Genomic DNA, 16242 nt, shown 5'->3' on the forward strand with positions numbered 1-16242 from the left:
GTCCTCCAATTAGAATATATTGTAAAATTGTTACCTCAGGTGGGAGGATGATTGATTCTAGTTCTTTAGCTAACATGGCGTCAGCAATGGTGGGGCTATGTTTAAAAACTTGGGGTAAGTGATTAAAGGTGTATTGTATTCCACCCCAAGTAAAAGCAAACTTTGGTTTGTCTTGCTCTTGTATTGGGATCACAAAGAACATGTCTTTTATATCTAACACTGCCAGTTACAGAAAAGCACGTTAATTTATTGTATTAACTATATCTACTATGCTAGGAATAGCAGCCCTATAGTCAATAGTCATGCGTCATGTCCTGTCTGTTTTTTTAACAGGCCATATGAGGCTGTTATATAATGAATGTTTTTTTTTCTATAATACCCCATTGCTTTAATTGCTTAATTCTGTCACAGGTTTTATGGCAGGAGCAGGTAGCTTATACTGAGAAATGTTAACTGGTTTTCTATTAGGCAGGGGTGGGGCTATTCGTAGCAGATTTACAGGCTTAATCATATGGAGATTAGTTTTTAACTAATTAGTTTTTAACTACATCCTCCTGTAATTGGAGGACTACCGATTTCCCATTTCCCTAGCTATCTATCCAAGACTGTCCTTTCGGAATATCCATTCCCAGAATATTCATTTTGCCCAATAACAACAACAGTTGTACGGTACATCCATTAGACAATGTTAATTTAGCCTGTACAACTGACTGGATAAGTGTTAATTGCACCATTAACATCTACTACTGAATCTGCTTCTTTCTTTAAAGGAGCTTTACCTTCATAGGTATGTTGATCTATCATTGAAACTTGTGCTCCTGTATCAATCAAAAATGTTGTGGTGTACATTTACAGCAACCAACATTTCCAGACTGGCAATCATCTATGCCTTATTAGGTCCAGCTCCACACCTTCTTCCAAACCAGAGTTATTGATGCATCTGATTCCTCATCCTGACACTACTGCCATGTTCTCAACAAACTATTGCTCCTCCTTGCTCTTTGATGCCAGCTTTAGCATCATTGAATCTTAGACAGTAGTTTGAATTTGCCTGCTTCATGGACAGTAGTGCTAGTAGTTTCAATGTAATCTAGAGGCACTAGCTTGTCCCTGCCTGGAGTCCAGCATGGACTTTTACTTGCTTGGTCTTCACAGCACAACTCACCTGTAACATGCTCATGCTTTGCCACAGAGGACAAGGGCACTGCCTCCAAATAAACCAGTAGCAGGAGGGGTTTGATGCAGCTAAGGAAGAAGTGGGTATCAACCATCTCTAGGAATTCATCAGGAACTAGTATTGTCCAGTTAAAGGTGCAGAATTAGAGCTGATGTGGAAGACATTTGTGAAGGAAGCTTGGGTGATGAGGGAATTGAGTTGGTAAGAGTGTCCATAGATCTTCCTTATATGTGAGATCCAACTTCTCTTATTCATTCCAAATAGACTTCTAAAAAATTGGAAATTGCCTTTTTGTGGAAAAAATTAGTAACACATGTTAAATTCTTACTTTGGATAAAAATAAGGATGTCTTGCTCTAAGCAAAATATTTAAAATGAAATGTCCAGATTAGTGAATGAGAGAGATCAGGATTTTTATGGATAAACTCAAGTCCTTTCTTTGTAAAATATTTTGATCACATATGGAATTCACCCTGTGAGCTTCTGTCACAAACCACTTTTTGTGATAGCTTCAGAAAATGACCTGTGTATTGCAAGTTGCTCTTATGATTTTTATATGTGGTTTCAATATTTGCAGATACTGAATTAATGGAATAACTAATCTATTTGTATTTTTATTTTGTATTTACTTTGTAATTTCTTTATTGGTAAAAATTAGTCTAAACCATGGCTATCAGCAACTACTGATCAGACACTAGTTTTAATTTTTGTATATAATCATCTATTTTTACATTGCCTAGTGTTGCTTGGGTAGATCAATGAATGTTCACAGTAGTTGTTATTCAAGTAGACCATTTTAATTAATAATTGTAAAGAGATACCATAAATTCAATATTTTAGATAGAAAAAACAAATAAAGTTTTCCATTTTAAGGAGGTAAAATATATGAAGAGATTAAACAATTTAAATTTTCTTTTTATGAAAAGCAGGGAAAGCAAATTTCAAATATTGCAAATATTTTAAATTTGGAAATAGAATGGAAATATAAATTATGAACAACTTGTAATGCATGCAAAAAGAAGCCATGGTTTGTAGCGAGACTGTGAAAGGAGAACTGAACAGGCTAAATAAGAATATTTCAATGCAGCTGCTGCAGGTTTGTTTATTGATCTACCTGATGTAAGTTTTAAAAATGTTTGTTGTATAGTGCAGGCTAGAAAACATATAATACCTAAAACACTGAAAATGCTTTATTTCTAGTTTTGGGACTTCATTGTCCTTTGGGGGAAAAAAAATCCCAAACAAACAAACAAACAAACATGAAAACAGAAACAAACTCCAGTACATTACATAATGAAAGATAGAAATTGTAATTTCACTAACACCTAAGCCTAAATTACTGTGGAATGCCTATAACTACAAAATTCTTACAATTATAAAGCAGCATGCGCTTACCATTATTTAGCAAGGTGTGATAAAACTGACCTACTATTGTAGCCACTCACACTTTGCATCATTCTGTCCTCCTTCCCACTCCCAGAAATATAGAGGAGAAATGGTTTTACATAGTGTCCATAAACTACACAATGTAATCAAGTCTCAAATAATTTAGGACAATTAAAACCAACACTTTGAATACCTCCCTGTAACATCATGGTCCACAAACAAAAAATGACCAACATTAACAGAGTAAATTAAACTAATTTTTAGTAACTAGCATGAAGCAAAGAGCTGGTTCCCTTCTAGTTGAGACCTTTTTCTCCAGAAACCACTAGAACTGAGAATAATTAAATAATTCAGTCTGGATCACTTGTGGTGTAATCACTTCCACAAGATGTTGCTTTCGTTCTCCCTTCATCACCACAAAGAATTCCTTTTGCCAACCTCTGTTTTATTACTGTATGATAGCTACTATTACAGCAGCCATTTTATCAGGCCTTGAAAATTGTGTACTATTCCCTCAGGTTGAATGAATGGAGCTGGATTCCTCAGGTATCATTGCTAAGTCAGATTACAAAATTGTAATCAAAATATATTTAAAAAAAAAAACTATTGAGACTTAATTACCTAAATGTTATCTTTAGGCATATTTTAAAATAAAGCTTTGTTAGGAAAGTTTAATGGCTAATAGAAATCCTAACAGATATAATTTTTAACTTTTTTTCCACCCTGTTTTGGAATAGTCATTATTTCTTTCTCTCTTTTTTTTTTTTTTTCCTATTAAGTATAATTTACCATTTTTTCTTTTGCTCTGTTCCATTTTGAAGTGATTTTTGAAGTGTGGAAAACAGAGTGAACTCTGCTGGGGCAGATTGCCATATCCCTATAGGAACACTGTACCGTGAGAAGTCACTCTCTCCTCTTACGTTGTTTCATAACCAGGATAGTCTGGCAGAGGTCTCAATTGAGAAGGACATCTAAGACCCATTTTCCATTGTTCATTAAGGCACTATGCCTTAAGGCACATGCATTAATGCCTGATATAATTTAGTTTAAATAATATGAGCAAATGTGGAACTTGTGGTGGGAGCCTTCAGAAAACCGGTCATATATCAAAGGAGGTGCTACTTGGTTCTTTTTTTGAGATCTCTCCACTTACAGGATTTTGAATAACTGAACTGATACTGTTGACATATGTTTGCCCAGTGATTTATTTTAGTCTGTTCAAATGCTTTATTCTGTAACATCAACTCTGTTGGACATATAGTGCTTCACACATGACCACTAAAGACAGACACATCTAAGGTAGCATAGGGACAATAAGGCATTAGTATGCAAGGAGGGATGATATTGTAATCAGGTTCATAATTATTAATGCCCTTTTAATGGACTACTCCCTCTTAGTTTAAGGCTGCAGTGCAGAGTATTTTGGACATTTTAGGTTGTTCAAGCTTTTAACATCATCAGTTTTCTCCATCAGTGATGTTACTGTTGTCATTCTTTAGCTAGAAAACCTTTACATCTGGAAGCTGTACATCTGTTCATGATTTTACTTGACATTATGATCTGATGCTCAGTTTAACCAAGTCCATTTTTTGCCTAAAAAAATCCCCAGAACTTTCTTGTCTGTTCTCCTTTGGAAATATAGATATTCTGAGAGTAATTAGTGGACAGACACAGATGCCATGCAAAAGAAAAGAAGGATAACAAAATTACATTGTTCTTCAGGAGTTATTTCTGTGCATTAACACCACTTGCTTATTTTCCCCTCTGGGAGTCCAAGATAGTGCCACAGACCTGGAAGAAGGACCTGAGATGTTCCAGGGAGTAGTATGCTTTTCCATGCATCTAAGCAGCCTCATACTCCAATCCCATGAACTTCAGGCAGTGTTCAAGGAATGGCCGTTACTAGCAGATAATCATCTTTATTTGCTGAAGCTTTATAGAATAACTTGATAGGTTTATGTTAGTCCTTCACAAAAAGATTGTGATTCAAATGTGGTTGCTACTTCAAATTCATGTGACTGACATTTTTTGTCAATTGTGATTAATATTTTAACATTAATCCTACAGACCAGATCTTTGCATAAATAAGAACGGCCTTTATTACAGGGTTTTCTAGGGAATCAAAAGTCTCGTACTCAGTTCTGAAGCCAGTACTTATTACAATCTTCATGCTTTAATAGCACGTTCTAGACTTTTGTTTGAGAAGAACATACAGCTTAGATGCTAAATGTGTTACTGGTAGTTGTTAAAAAAATTGATTCTAAAGCACAGTTTAGGCCATTGAAAAATCTTTGGTAATTAACTGAATATTTCCTTTTTGCTTGGTTTAAAAAGGTCAGTCCATCTTTGTGCCAGTTTTCAAATCTTTCCAGCATTATTCTTTAATTTCCTAGACAGTGTGCCAAACACCTGGAAATATAATTTAGAGATCTGCATCTTTTTGATAGCAAGTGTGAGAGTACATGGAGTAATAAGTTAATAAACATAAGTCATGCATATTCTGCAGGGCAGATATTGGCAGATCATCAGTGAACTGCAAGCGGCTCACTTTGCATTGTGTGTGCATGAGTACTTTTACAAAAGACTGCAAGTCTTTATAAGTGATTCAGTCTTGTGCCCTAACAGAAACATATTGCAGGAAGAAAGACTGCTGGAAATTAAAAGTGACTGAGGTTCCAATACATGACAACAATAATGGTTTGACTTTCCTTTTTGTGATGATCTCCTGCTTATAAATTGCCAGAAGCAATATTCTTTACTTGCTTCTTCCATCTGAAAGATTTGCAAAGGTAACTAATTTCATTCTTTGATTCACTTCTTAGAAATACTTTTTTTTTTCTTTCCAAAAATGTAACCTGAATTCTTCTAATTTATCATGGTGGTTATTTTGAGGGTTGGTAAAATCATGAGTATTACTAGTAGTATTGTGAGCATTCCTTCTTGTACTATTTGTAACAGAAACATGTTTTGAAGCTTGATATAATTCTGAAAGAATATTACAGTCTGCTGAAATTATCTTTAAAGTGCTTGGAAATTGCTCATAAAATGCATAAATTAATTTCCTTATGCTACATATATATCTGTATGCATGTCTGGGAATGTTTATACACATAATACAAAAAAAAGTGTGCAAGTTACATTCTCGCTTGTGTATATATAGACACACTGAGATACATTTTTTAAAAAAAAATCTAGTCAAGATCTATCTAGTCAATACATATTTGTATGTCTATACAATCTCTAGCATCCTTCCCCTCAACATACACTTGTCATCTTTAACAAATCATTCTGTTTGTATAAAATAAGACTAAACACTATACAATTTTAATTTACCTTTAGATGAAACAATGACATTATGACATATCTGGAGAATTACTTCCTGCATTTTGGTCATGGCAGGTTTTTTTGGGATTTTTGTTTTGTTTTTTTTATGCCTACCATGCAATGACAAAGGTTTATTTTCCCTTTGTTCTTTTCAGAGTGCTGCAGCAGCTCCCAGTCCAGTGCTAGGAAACATTCCCTCAGGAGATGGCATGCCAGTAGGCCCTGTACCACCGGGTTTTTTTCAGGTATTCAGAAAAATTATGATTACAGGAACTTTAGGATAGAAAATCCTCCATAATACTGTTTAAAAGTTTGTAGAAAAGGTCCTCTTCTAAACTATATGTCATTATACAGTACAATACTTGAGAGGGTTTTTTTAACAAAAGTAAATAGATGGAAAGGAAGGGATCTCTCTAACCAACAAATATTCAATTTGTGAAATAGTACAGCACAACTCATTTAAAAATTTCAGGAATAAGAAATAGTGCCAGTTGACGGTTGGAGCTTGGAAATGCTTGAATATAATTTTATAACAATTTCTTATGATAAAATATTAGAATTGAATATTAGAATTGAAATAAGAACTTTGTTGGTCATGCCACAAGCTAGACAATTGAGATGTTCAAATTTCAATGAAAGTTAGACCTAGACAATTAAGAATATCCTACTGAGCATCTCTTTGCATTGAAGATCTCAACCCCAATGCCTAAAAACAAGCCAAGGAATTAGAGCATATGTTGCCTCTCATAAGTTTTGTCATAAATGAAATTAAATAGCCAGTTACCACTTTGGATACTAGCAGTACAGAATACTAGGATTGGAAAAAATTGCAACTTATAGTGCAAGGCCAAACTACAACTGTAGTCAAAGATTGGATTGCTCATATGAGTGAGCTTGCATCTCCTGGTCACCAAAGCTCAGTTCTTTTTCTCCTCACTGGCAAACTCTCTCTGTGCAGCAGTAGGAGGAAATGCTGCTCTGGAATTGAAACAGTCCTTTAAGATGGGGCACAATAGAGATTTCCACTTCACATACTTGAGCTCATGATGTGAAAGGAACAATTCAGATTTCCAGGACCATGATGTGGGGAGAAGATCATGATAGGAAGCTTCTGTTCCATAAAAAACAAGTGTTGAAATCCAGGTAGAGATACAGGGTAGCATAATTTTCCTTCTTCCATGAGATACGTAGACAAAAGAAGCTATTAATCTGAAAAAAGAGATGTTTTACTCTCTTACATCTTTACAACTCTTTATTTTCTTATCAAAATGGTGATCGTAAAAAATGGCAGGATATCAGCAGTCTTTATTTCATGTTTTTCTTCTGTATGTGAGTGACAAGGGGTTATTTGTGGTGTTCCTTTTCCCACAGTCACGGGGGAAAGAGTGCTATGTTGCAGTATTGATACCTACCTAGAGAAATCCAAAACCTGGCATGAGCATGTTGTTTCCTTGATTGACTCAGAATCTGAAGTGCGGTTTTTAATACATGAATGAAAAGATACTTGCAAGTACAAAATATCTTATAGTTGCCAGTCACAAAATCTTCAGGAGGTGGCAGAAGTGAGGCCAATAGACAGGAAAAATTTATGTGTTGTTAAAGATTCCTCCATAGGGGAAAGTCTTTCCTTTTCTGTTCCACTAAAGCTTCCATTCTCTTCCCCAAAAAGCCTCAGGCCTCAGCACTGGCTTCATATATCAGAAGAAAAAGATTCTTGTTTGTCAGTATCTGAATTCAGTCTTATTGGAAGCCCCACAGACAGCCTGCTCTTTTTCCAAGGCCTGGGACTGAAAATAAACTGAGAAAAATCTATTTTCACTGTAACATTTTGTAACATTAATTAGAGCTATAATCAACTCAAAAATATGTCTGATGAATCTTCTGCAAGGCAGGTTTCAAGAACTGATCTATGCAGTCCAATTAGTTTGGACTCCTCCAGAGATTACCATTCACCTATTCTTAAAATTGCCAAGTCCTTGTCATCATGTATCTCTGTAACATGCAAGACCTGAAATGAGTCCTTTGTAGTTTTAGTTGCTAGAAACCTACTTTCTTCAGTTGAATGGCCTAGTTAACAAAACAAACATTTTTCAAGAGGCTATTAGTTTTCTCTGTAGTTAAATGTTTAAGAATATATATAAAGAAATAACATTTTAGTTAGCAAATCCAACTGTAAGTTTGACAGCAAATATATTAATATGGTTGGGAGCAATCCTGACTGTCCTGGTTTTGGCTGGGATAGAGTTAATTTTCTTCCTAGTAGTTGGTATAGTGCTGTGTTTTGGATTTAGTATGAGAATAATGTTGATAACACACTGTCCTAGTTTCGGCAGGGATAGGGTTAAATTTCTTCCTAGTGCTGTGTTTTGGATTCAGTATGAGGAGAATGTTGATAACACACTGATGTTTTCAGTTGTTGCTAAGTGCCCTCCTAGTCCAAGGACAGCTCCCGTGCCTACTGACTGAGCTAGGTACACAAGATGGGAGGGAACATAATCAGGACAGCCAGCCCAGCTGGCTAATGGGGTATTCCATACCATGTGACGCCATGCTCAGTATATAAATGGTAGGCGTGATCCAGGAAGTGCCGATCGCTACTTGGTTATCGGTCAGCGCGGGTGGTGAGCAATTGCATTGTGCATCACTCATTTTGTATATTCTATCATTATTTATTATCATTATTCTCCCTTTTCTGTTCTATTAAACTGTCTTTATCTCAGCCCACGAGTTTTTCTCACTCTTACCCTTCCGATTCTCTCCCCGTCCCACTGGGGGGGCGGGGGGAGTGAGTGAGTGGCTGCGTGGTATTTGGCTGCCTGCCAGGTTAAACCACGACAGTCCTTTTTGGCGCCCAACGTGGGGCTCGAAGGGTTGAGATAACGATAGATCTGACCACAGTGTGTTAAGGCAAAATTGTTATAAGCATCCATTATATTGATTGGTCACAATGTTGATGTATTGGCTGTCAAAGTTGTGGGGCTGGCTCTCAATGTTGGGTCATGTAATACCTTGCTTGCAGTATGTGTTCCCGTTTGTGAAGTTTATCATTATTCGGAACTGGGCCAAGATTATCATTTTGTTGCTGTTTTATGAGGTGATAAAATCGTTGGTCGTAAGTCTAATCTGGTATCTGTACTCGGCACTGCCGTCATTTCTGTACCTCGGGAACCACCTCTTAGAAATTATTGGTAATTGCACTTGCTTCTCCTCGGAGAATGAATTTAAGGGGGAGACGGGATGGGACACTCTCTCCCACTTGTTCATCTTCCCTTCCATATCGTCAGAAACTCCTTTTTCTTCTATCCTCTTCACGAAGATGTCCACAATATTCCCTGAGAATTTTGAATATCCTTGGGATGTTCAAACAAGCATGTTCATATTGCTATGTCCCCTGAATGTGGTTCAGGCCTTGTTTAGGGTTAAACAATTACTCAGGAATACTGTCCAGAGATCAACCCTCAGGAACAAGAAAAGAGGGAGGGCAAGCAGCGGTGCCTCATCGGGGCGGGCGGAGCGGCGAGTCTCGGGGGCGGCTACAGACACGGTGGCTACTCAAAACCCCACGACAGGCACTGCGGCTACTCCAACCCCCACGACAACCCCTGTGGCTACTCAAACCCCAGCAACAGTCACCGTAGCTTCTCCAACCCCTGCGACAGGCACTGCAGCCACTCAAGCTCCGGCAACAGGCACTACAGTTACTCCAACCCCCATGACAAGCACTGCAGCTACCCAAACCCCAGCAACAGGCACTACAGCTGAACCAGAGGACCAACCCTTGCTGGTATCCGTTGCCCCTGTACAGAAGAGGAAATCTTGGAAGCGGAGATCAGGTCGTTTAGAAAGGGATGATGAAAGAGCAGGGCCATCACGAGGAGAGGAGGAGGAAGAGGAAGAACTCATAAACGAGACGGAAACCACCCGATCCCTATCCCTGAGTGAGCTGCGAGATATGCGGAAAGATTTCAGCCGTCGTCCAGGCGAGCATATTGTTACCTGGCTGCTCCGATGCTGGGATAATGGGGCCAGTAGCCTGGAATTAGAGGGGAAGGAGGCCAAACAGCTGGGATCCCTTGCTAGGGAAGCGGGTATTGACAAAGCAATCGGAAAAGGGACACAGGTCCTCAGCCTCTGGAGGCGACTGCTGTCAGGCGTAAAGGAAAGGTATCCCTTCAAGGAAGATGTTATATATCGCCTAGGCAAATGGACCACTATGGAGAGAGGTATCCAGTACCTGAGAGAACTAGGCGTGCTGGAGGTGGTTTATAGTGACCTGGATGATGCCCGAACACCCAAAGATCCAGATGACGTCCAGTGCACCCGACCCATGTGGCGGAAGTTGGTACGGAGCGCACCAGCATCGTATGCCAGTTCGTTGGCAGTACTGTGCTGGAAAGAGGAAGAAGCACCAACGGTGGATGAGGTGGTTAACAGACTTCGGGATTTTGAAGAAACTATCTCCTCCTCCCTTGTCTCGGCTGTAGAGAAACTATCCCGAGAGGTCCAGCAACTCAAAGACGATAGGTCCTATTCTCCACCTGTACGGACCAGTATCTCAGCCATTAGGAGTCAGCGTTTTTCTCCTCAAGAAAGAGGATATCGAAAGTACACACCATGGGGCACCCTGTGGTTTTACCTGCGTGACCACGGAGAGGACATGAGGCAGTGGGATGGAAAACCTACCTTGACCCTAGAGGCACGTGTACGTGAGTTGCAAGGCAAAACAATCACACAAGGGGGTTCTCTCAGGAAAAATGCTGCTCCAGTTTTCAGGAAAACCCTGTCTCTCGACGGTCCAGTTTCCAGTGAACAGTTCCCCAGACAGAGTAGAAGGGCTGATCTTACTTTGGACTGTAATGAAGGAATTCTTGACTCGCGTTTGCAAGAAGTGAGAAGCGGATACTATGACCAGAACTAGAGGGGCCCTGCCTCCGGCCAGGTGGAGGAAAGGGACAACCGGGTTTACTGGACTGTGTGGATTCGATGGCCTGGCACATCAGAGCCACAGGAGTATAAGGCTCTCGTAGACACTGGTGCACAGTGCACCCTAATGCCATCAAGCTATAAAGGGGCAGAACCCATTTGTATTTCTGGAGTGACAGGGGGATCCCAAGAGTTAACTGTATTGGAGGCCGAAGTGAGCCTGACCGGGAACGAGTGGCAGAAGCACCCTATTGTGACTGGCCCAGAGGCTCCGGGCATCCTTGGCATAGACTACCTCAGGAGAGGGTATTTCAAGGACCCAAAAGGGTACTGGTGGGCTTTTGGTATAGCTGCCCTGGAGACGGAGGAAATTAAACAGCTGTCCACCTTGCCCGGTCTCTCGGAGGACCCTTCTGTTGTGGGGTTGTTGAGGGTTGAAGAACAACAAGTACCAATCGCTACCACAACAGTGCATCGGCGACAATACCGCACCAACCGAGATTCCCTGATCCCTATCCATGAGCTGATTCGTCGATTGGAGTGCCAAGGAGTGATCAGCAAGACTCGCTCACCCTTCAACAGTCCCATATGGCCAGTGCGAAAGTCTAATGGAGAGTGGAGACTAACAGTAGACTACCGTGGCCTGAACGAAGTCACGCCGCCACTGAGTGCTGCCGTGCCGGACATGCTAGAACTTCAATACGAACTGGAGTCAAAGGCAGCCAAGTGGTACGCCACAAGTGACATCGCTAATGCCTTCTTCTCCATCCCTTTGGCAGCAGAGTGCAGGCCACAGTTTGCTTTCACTTGGAGGGGCGTCCAGTACACCTGGAACTGACTGCCCCAGGGGTGGAAACACAGCCCTACCATTTGCCATGGACTGATCCACACCGCACTGGAACAGGGTGAGGCTCCGGAACACCTGCAATACATTGATGACATCATCGTGTGGGGCAACACAGCAGAAGAAGTGTTTGAGAAAGGGGAGAGAATAATTCAAATCCTTCTGAAAGCCGGTTTTGCCATAAATCAAAGTAAGGTCAAGGGACCTGCACAGGAGATCCAGTTTTTAGGAATAAAATGGCAAGATGGACGTCGTCAGATCCCAATGGATGTGATCAACAAAATAACAGCCATGTCCCCACCAACTAGCAAAAAGGAAACACAAGCTTTCTTAGGCGTTGTGGGCTTTTGGAGACTGCATATTCCAGATTACAGCCTGATTGTAAGCCCCCTCTATCAAGTGACCAGGAAGAAGAACGACTTCAGATGGGGCCCTGAGCAACAACAAGCCTTTGAACAAATTAAACAGGAGATAGTTCATGCAGTAGCCCTTGGGCCAGTCCGGGCAGGACAAGATGTGAAGAATGTGCTCTACACCACAGCCGGGGAGAATGGCCCTACCTGGAGCCTCTGGCAGAAAGCCCCAGGGGAGACTCGAGGTCGACCCTTAGGGTTCTGGAGTCGGGGATACAGAGGATCCGAGGCCCGCTACACTCCAACTGAGAAGGAGATATTGGCAGCATATGAAGGGGTTCGAGCAGCTTTGGAAGTGGTTGGTACTGAAGCACAGCTCCTCCTGGCACCCCGACTGCCGGTGCTGGGCTGGATGTTCAAAGGGAGGGTCCCCTCTACACATCATGCAACCGATGCTACGTGGAGTAAGTGGGTCACACTGATCACACAACGGGACCGAATAGGAAACCCCAGTCGCCCAGGAAGGCAAAGATTTTTCGCCAGAAGGCAAAGATTTTGGAATATCCACAGAGGAGGAGGTGACACGTGCTGAAGAGGCCCCACTGTATAATAAACTACCAGAAAACGAGAAGCCATATGCCCTGTTCACTGATGGGTCCTGTCGCCTTGTGGGAAAGCATCGGAGGTGGAAAGCTGCTGTATGGAGTCCTATACGCCAAGTTGCGGAAACTGCTGAAGGAGAAGGTGAGTCGAGCCAGTTTGCAGAGGTGAAAGCCATCCAGCTGGCCTTGGACATTGCTGAACGAGAAAAATGGCCAGTGCTTTATCTCTATACTGACTCATGGATGGTGGCCAATGCCCTGTGGGGGTGGTTGCAGCAGTGGAAGCAGAACAACTGGCAGCGCAGGGGTAAACCCATCTGGGCTGCCGCATTGTGGCAAGATATTGCTGCCCGAGTAGAGAACCTGGTTCTAAAAGTACGTCACGTAGATGCTCACGTACCCAAGAGTCGGGCCACTGAAGAACACCAAAACAACCAGCAGGTGGAGCAGGCTGCTAAGATTGAAGTGGCTCAGGTGGATCTGGACTGGCAACATAAGGGTGAATTATTTATAGCTCCATGGGCCCATGACGCGTCAGGCCATCAAGGAAGAGACGCAACATATAGATGGGCTCGTGATCGAGGGGTCGACTTAACCATGGACGCTATTGCACAGGTTATCCATGAATGTGAAACGTGCGCTGCAATCAAACAAGCCAAGCGAGTAAAGCCTCTTTGGTATGGGGGACGATGGTTGAAATATAAATATGGGGAGGCCTGGCAGATTGATTATATCACACTCCCACAAACCCAGCACGGCAAGCGCTATGTGCTTACCATGGTGGAAGCAACCACCGGATGGCTGGAAACATATCCCGTGCCCCATGCCACTGACCGGAACACCATCCTGGGCCTTGAAAAGCAAGTCCTATGGCGACACGGCACCCCAGAAAGAATTGAGTCAGACAACGGGACTCATTTCCGAAACACCCTCATAGACACCTGGGCCAAAGAGCATGGCATTGAGTGGGTCTATCACATCCCCTATCACGCACCAGTCTCCGGGAAAATCGAACGATACAACGGGCTGCTAAAGACAACACTGAGGGCAATGGGTGGTGGGACATTCAAGCATTGGGACACACATTTAGCAAAAGCCACCTGGTTAGTCAACACCAGGGGATCTGCCAATCGAGCTGGCCCTGCCCAATCAAGACTCTTACGTACTGTAGATGGAGATAATTCCCTGTCGTGCACATAAGAAATATGCTGGGGAAGACAGTCTGGGTTACTCCTGCCTCTGGCAAGGGAAAACCCATCCGTGGGATTGCTTTTGCTCAAGGACCTGGGTGCGCTTGGTGGGTGATGCGAAAGGATGGGGAGGTCCGGTGTGTACCTCAAGGGGATTTGATTTTGGGTGAAAATAGCCAATGAACTGAATTTTATGATGTCAATTGTTATATGATATTGTATATCATTATTTCTATGGTTGCTATCAATGGTATAGCAGTGAAAATCACCCAGATTAATGAAGAATGAACTACCTCCGATGAAACCGAGCAAAGTGCAACGATGATAGAACTGGACGAGCGCAGCAGTACCGAAATGAGAACTGGCTTCAGGATGCAACAGCCTGACACCACACACCATCTTTCTGGCCCTGAAAGACCGTTATGACAGATGGAGCCCAAAGTTGTGGACTAAAAGAACTCAACGGACATTTTTATATATTTATGTATATATATGTATGTATATGTATTATATGTGTATATGTATTATATATGTATATATATAAAAAAGATAGTGGTGATTAATTGAAAGGTATCGAAAAATGTGAGACCTAAGCATAACGTAAATGGTATGGAATAAGGGGTGGATACTGTCCTAGTTTCGGCAGGGATAGGGTTAAATTTCTTCCTAGTGCTGTGTTTTGGATTTAGTATGAGGAGAATGTTGATAACACACTGATGTTTTCAGTTGTTGCTAAGTGCCCTCCTAGTCCAAGGACAGCTCCCGTGCCTACTGACTGAGCTAGGTACACAAGATGGGAGGGAACATAATCAGGACAGCCAGCCCAGCTGGCCAATGGGGTATTCCATACCATGTGACGCCATGCTCAGTATATGAATGGTAGGCGTGATCCAGGAAGTGCCGATCGCTACTTGGTTATCGGTCAGCGCGGGTGGTGAGCAATTGCATTGTGCATCACTCATTTTATATATTCTATCATTATTTATTATCATTATTTTCCCTTTTCTGTTCTATTAAACTGTCTTTATCTCAACCCACGAGTTTTTCTCACTCTTACCCTTCCGATTCTCTCCCCGTCCCACTGGGGGGGCGGGGGGAGTGAGTGAGCGGCTGCGTGGTATTTGGCTGCCTGCCAGGTTAAACCACGACACACACTGATGTTTTAGTTGTTGCTAAGTAGTGCTTACCTTGGTCAAGGACTTTTCAGCTTCCCATGCTCTGCCAGGTGCACAAGAAGCTGGGAGGGGGCACAGCCAGGACAGCTAACCCAACTGGCCAACGGGGTATTCCGTACCATATGACGTCATGCTCAGCATATAAGGCTGGGGGAAGAAGAAGGAAGTGGAGGACGTTCGGAGTGATGACGTTTGTCTTCCCAAGTAACTGTTACGCGTGATGGAGCCCTGCTTTCCTGGCGATGGCTGAACACCTGCCTGCCGATGGGAAGGAGGGAATGAATTCCCTGTTTTGCTTTGCTTGTGTGCGCGGCTTTTGCTTTCCCTATTAAACTGTCTTTATCTCAACCCATGAGTTTTCTCACTTTTACTCTTCTGATTCTCTCCTCAATCCCAGTGGGGGGAGTGAGCGAGCGGCTGTGTGGGGCTTAGTTGCTGGCTGGGGTTAAACCACGACACTGACAAAAGGAAGTTAAGCCAAAATTAAGTCAGTTACATATCAGTGTACGGAAACTATACGGTGTGTATAAAGCAAATATGTACAGACAGTCCATGATAATGTGTTGTGGTGTTGGGATGAGTGTCTATTGTCAAGAAGCAGTTAATATCTGGTTTTAATGCCTTCAGAGCTGAATCTTACTGATATCAATCTATCTGAGGACAAGAAAATATATTGGCAGACATCAGCCCTGTAATGTGGACCTTGAAAATTGAGGGGCATCATCTGTTTCTTAAAAAGTAGGTGAAAAGACAAATAAGAAAGACAAACTCATGGGCAAAACATCCTACTTTCTTAATAGATGCTGTCTTTCTACTATATCTTTAACTAGTAAATCAGTTTCCATATACTCTTCTGCAACTCCACTGATCCTGACTGATCACAAGAGTAAACCAAACCACCGAAAATATGTTCACCTGTCTTAGCCTGAATACTGGGGAACTCCAGTCCCTTTCCTATGAATTACCAGTCTTTCACTGAGGGATGAGAATTTACACTTGGACCTGCAATTCACTCCTAGATTATGAAAGTGAACAATTCTGTTTTTTAAAGAGTGGGAAGATTATAGAAATAGTGGTAGAATGGTACTTATATCTATATATAGTTCACTAGGACTATATTTAGTTTACTAAGACTTTCCATTACAAAAACATTGTAACAGTTCAATGTTTTGCAAACTACAATTTATCTGGAAGATCATCCTGGAATGATAAAGCTGCCTTTTGTTGCATTCATGAAAATGTTTGGATTGGTCTAAGTTACAGCTGTCA

General features: G+C 41.6%; 1 protein-coding gene and 1 long non-coding RNA gene across 3 annotated transcripts in view; one reads left to right on the top strand and one right to left on the bottom strand.

The window, feature by feature from the left end:
* The window catches only part of LOC142074857 (single-stranded DNA-binding protein 2-like), a 271522-nt gene that overhangs the window by 199410 nt on the left and 55870 nt on the right, over window positions 1–16242 (top strand). Inside the window, exon 5 of one of the 2 annotated variants that reach the window (XM_075135770.1) lies at window positions 6042–6131. The exons of the other annotated variant lie outside the window; for it this stretch is intronic. Within the exon in view, the coding sequence (XP_074991871.1) occupies window positions 6042–6131 (90 nt within the window). The remainder of the gene's footprint in view (window positions 1–6041; window positions 6132–16242) is intronic. 2 annotated transcript variants of the gene reach the window in all.
* Window positions 1–16242, bottom strand: part of LOC142074860 (uncharacterized) — a 602395-nt gene that overhangs the window by 62170 nt on the left and 523983 nt on the right. The window lies entirely within an intron of this gene.

This window comes from Calonectris borealis, chromosome W, assembly GCF_964195595.1.
Source record: "Calonectris borealis chromosome W, bCalBor7.hap1.2, whole genome shotgun sequence".
Taxonomy (NCBI): Eukaryota; Metazoa; Chordata; class Aves; order Procellariiformes; family Procellariidae; genus Calonectris; species Calonectris borealis.